At 39.6% G+C, this 3,702-nt stretch overlaps 1 protein-coding gene across 1 annotated transcript in view; it reads left to right on the forward strand.

Annotated features, from left to right (window-relative positions):
* The first annotated feature begins 2,267 nt into the window (after positions 1-2,267).
* The window catches only part of lgals2a (lectin, galactoside-binding, soluble, 2a), a 4,185-nt gene continuing 2,750 nt past the window's right edge, over positions 2,268-3,702 (forward strand). The window contains exon 1 of the mRNA XM_032538165.1: positions 2,268-2,446. Within this exon, the coding sequence (XP_032394056.1) occupies positions 2,438-2,446 (9 nt within the window). The 5' untranslated portion in view covers positions 2,268-2,437. The remainder of the gene's footprint in view (positions 2,447-3,702) is intronic.

The following is a 3,702-nucleotide window of genomic DNA, read 5'->3' on the forward strand; positions in this document are numbered from 1 at the left end:
GCCATGGGATAAGTCTTTAGAGTTTTGAAAAATGTGTTCAAGCTATGAAAAATGAGCTAGAGATTGGTCCACATGAACTGCTGCTTCAGTGGACCCCACTGTCATTTAGCCAACGAAAAAAAAAAACTGTAAAATGGTGTTGCAGTTCCTTACTGTGACCACTGCAGGGCAGTGGACATTAAAGTCAGTTTGGGTTTCAACTCCGCCTAGTGTCAGAGCAGACACAATACCAGCTAAGCTAAGAATTCCAGTCAAAACTTGATATTTTTATAAAACAATACCGCCAAGTATGTAGATGGAGGAAGCAAGTTTCACAAAGGCAATATTTTTTGCAGGGCATGCATTACATGTTGCAGGGGTTCATATTGTTTGATAACAAAGGGTATTATTATATAAGCTTAACATTAGAGCAGCATGACAAAGAATAAGTGTGTGTGTGTGTGTGTGTGTGTGTGTGTGTGTGTGTGTGTGTGTGTGTGTGGGTGTTCTTTCTCTGTTTATGTGAAAGGTCTGTGTATTTAGATCTGCTGACTGTCTTAAGACTTAGAGACTTAACTTCTTTGAGATAAAGGAAACATAACATCTCTGTGACACACTGAACTTCTGATGCAAGAACCACATCTCATGACAAGTCATATTACAGTTGTTTTTCGATTGCCAAACAACACTGGGCACAACTAAAGCTACGTGTGCAAAACTCTGACTACAATCTGCACTACCAACAGTCACCTGAGCTAAACAGTTCACATCAGCAGCTAAACTCAATCCAAGCAACACAACTCTTAACACACAGGTCTTAAAACAGGCTCAGTGCAGTAAACACTATGCACACTCCACAGTCAACACTAGTACTACTACTAGTAAACACTATGCACACTCTAAAGTCATGGGATAAGTGTGTAGAGTTTTAAAAACTGTGTTCAAACAATGAAAAATGAATTGTAGTTTGGTCAACATGAACTGCTGCTGTGTAGACTCTAGGTAGAGTTTTGCACAGTGACTCCAGTCGTGCCCACTGTTGTTTAGCAATCAAAAAAAAATTGTAATAGAGCTTCCTAGATACGTGTATTAAAGAGATGCCGCTTTAAATTAAGCTATTATCCAATGGATAATGTACAGTATAAATGTCCATCGTTTGTTGTGGAGGAGGTCAATGCAGTTTAAGCCGTGACTTGGACACTGCTAATTCCTTGGATCACTTATAAATGCCAGAAGTTTGAGATAAGAACAAACCGCACACTGTTTGTCAGAAAACATTCAGAAAGAACATCTGAACTAAGTTGTACAGATGTGCACTAGCGGGAGAGTAATTATGAGTGTGTGCTTGTCTGTCAGTGAACATAATGTAAAAGCAGATGTGTTGTTAGTAATCAGCAGACACACAGGTCAGTCGTGTGTTAACATGCAGGCATGATTAGAAACACTTCATTTCCCATAGAGCCCTTTCTCGTGTGTGTGTTTGTGTGTCTGTGTGTGTGTGTGTGCGCGCGTGCGTGTGTGTGTGTGTGAGAGAGGGAGAGTTACTTTTTTTTTTTACAACAAACCCTTGTGGTGACCAAACCTTCCTACCCTTTTGTAAATTAAATAGTTATTAATTTTCAAAAACAAAATCCATGTATATAAACCTTTGCACCATTTAAATAAAGAGTACAATACAGTAAGGATACAGCTAGAGCTTATGAACACATCCCAGTGTCACAGCCCAATAGATCTAACCCAAGCATTTACTCAGATTATTATCACCCCACCACACCAATGGGAATATAGTGTAGAAAAATAAATGAGAAAAAAAAAAATAACACTTGACAGCTTATCCATGTGATTTTGTCTAGCTGTGTGAGTTGTATGTCAGCAGATGAAAGTGTTGCTTATTGCTGACTGTGAGTCAGAGATTCAGATCATTTTGAGGTTTTTACTTAGTTCCAACATTTCACTTTGGTCCGTTTCCCTCCAATCTAAAGTCTTCTCACTCGGCAGGCAGACTGATCTCAAAGTCTGCCATTTGATCCTACTGTAAGCTAGAGACAGTAAGTGGACATTAAGGCTATTGGCTGTTCCAAATATTTAGTTCGCTCCCTGGCAACAAATGCATTTCTATTTTTGTCTGGCGCTCTGGCTAGTGTCCCTTCTCACAGTCAGACTCCACACCAGGTTACAATGTAACAGTCTGATGTCAACAAATCACTAATTATCCTCACTTTACTAAGGTCTGCAATCACTTGTTAAGCACTTAATTAGTTATTTACAGTGTATAACCACACATTGACATCATTGGTTGATGTTCTCTGCTGGCCTGATTGTATTTGCTGCTTGAAATGTCACTCCGGTGGGAGGAACCTCCCACACTGTATAAATCCTCCTGTCAGGGTGCAGTGAGGCAAGGCCCTGCACAACTCTCACTTCTCCTCAGCTCAACTGACTGACTTCATCCACAAAGATGTTTAAAGTAAGTTTAATTTTGACAATAATATTGTGTTTCTGCATTGCTTACTACTGTTGGGATTTAGATAGATGAGCAGTGTTAGGTCATATCTTAAAAGTGGTACTAACAGCTGGTCGAGTGTGAGCTCACTCTATGGCATGCCAATGAAACTGACCCAGCTGGACTATGCTTTAACTAAACCAGCTCATTGCACATAACATTAACTGTATTTTGCTTCCGAGAGGTCTGGGTCTGCTTAGATTGCCTTTTATGGTCAAAATATTTTACAACAGAACACATGTGCATGCACATCAGTCACCATAACACAAGTTTTCTCAATTGCTTTAAATGCATGAACATCATTCAACTGTTCAGGTTGTTCCATTCTTCCTGCAAAAATTTGATTACACTGGAACATAAATGCTTTTTGGGATTTGTCCATTTCATTCCAATCATCCCAGTTGTGATATCCAGAGCTGAACAGGGCCAGCAATGCATTCTGGTCTCTGTGGACTCATAAACTGAGTAGATTACAATAAGAGCCCTGTATCATTGTGGCTTTGTGTTGGATACAGGGGTAAACATGTGTTTGGAAGGGACAGGGCCAGGTGGGGGCAGTTTTAAATTACTTTAAAGGATATTATGAATAAATCATCATCATGTGGAGGCTAGAATAGATCCTGACTATACTCTACTTCTCAAGTTTAACACTTGGAGTGAACAAGTCAGACGCAGTAGATTGCTGAGGCTGTTTTTTCATGAAATTCTACCAGGGAATGTCTCTTTGCTCTGGAAAAGTCTATTTTGTATTTATATTACGCAGACATTCCAGCAGTATGAGTTATTTTAGAGTAAAATGATTCCTTTATTCATAGTAAATACTGTACATACAGTATGTTTTACTTGTATACACCTGGAGGGTTGCTAATCAGTTGGTGGCCTGATTTATTTTTTTATCCAGTCAGTGAGAAGTGTAATAATTTGGCATCACATACACAATACAGTGTGTAGATTCCTTTTGACAGCGGTGTATGGGAGAGATGCTGGATGACTGCCAGCTCCGACCTCAGCCCATCCCCACACAGCTCTAGCCCCAGTGCCATATGTTACTCGCGCAATTTACATTTGGACTCTAACATGGAAAGAATGTCGTACCCATGTCATTCTATCCCTTTATTTATTTCGTGGTTTGGTTGTTCATTCAAATGTTTTTCTTTGCATTTACTCCAGATTAACCCTTTCATGTTCTGCCAGAAACGACAAACCACCAGATTACAGGC

The sequence above is a fragment of the Etheostoma spectabile genome, chromosome 15 (genome assembly GCF_008692095.1).
Source record: "Etheostoma spectabile isolate EspeVRDwgs_2016 chromosome 15, UIUC_Espe_1.0, whole genome shotgun sequence".
NCBI lineage: Eukaryota > Metazoa > Chordata > Actinopteri > Perciformes > Percidae > Etheostoma > Etheostoma spectabile.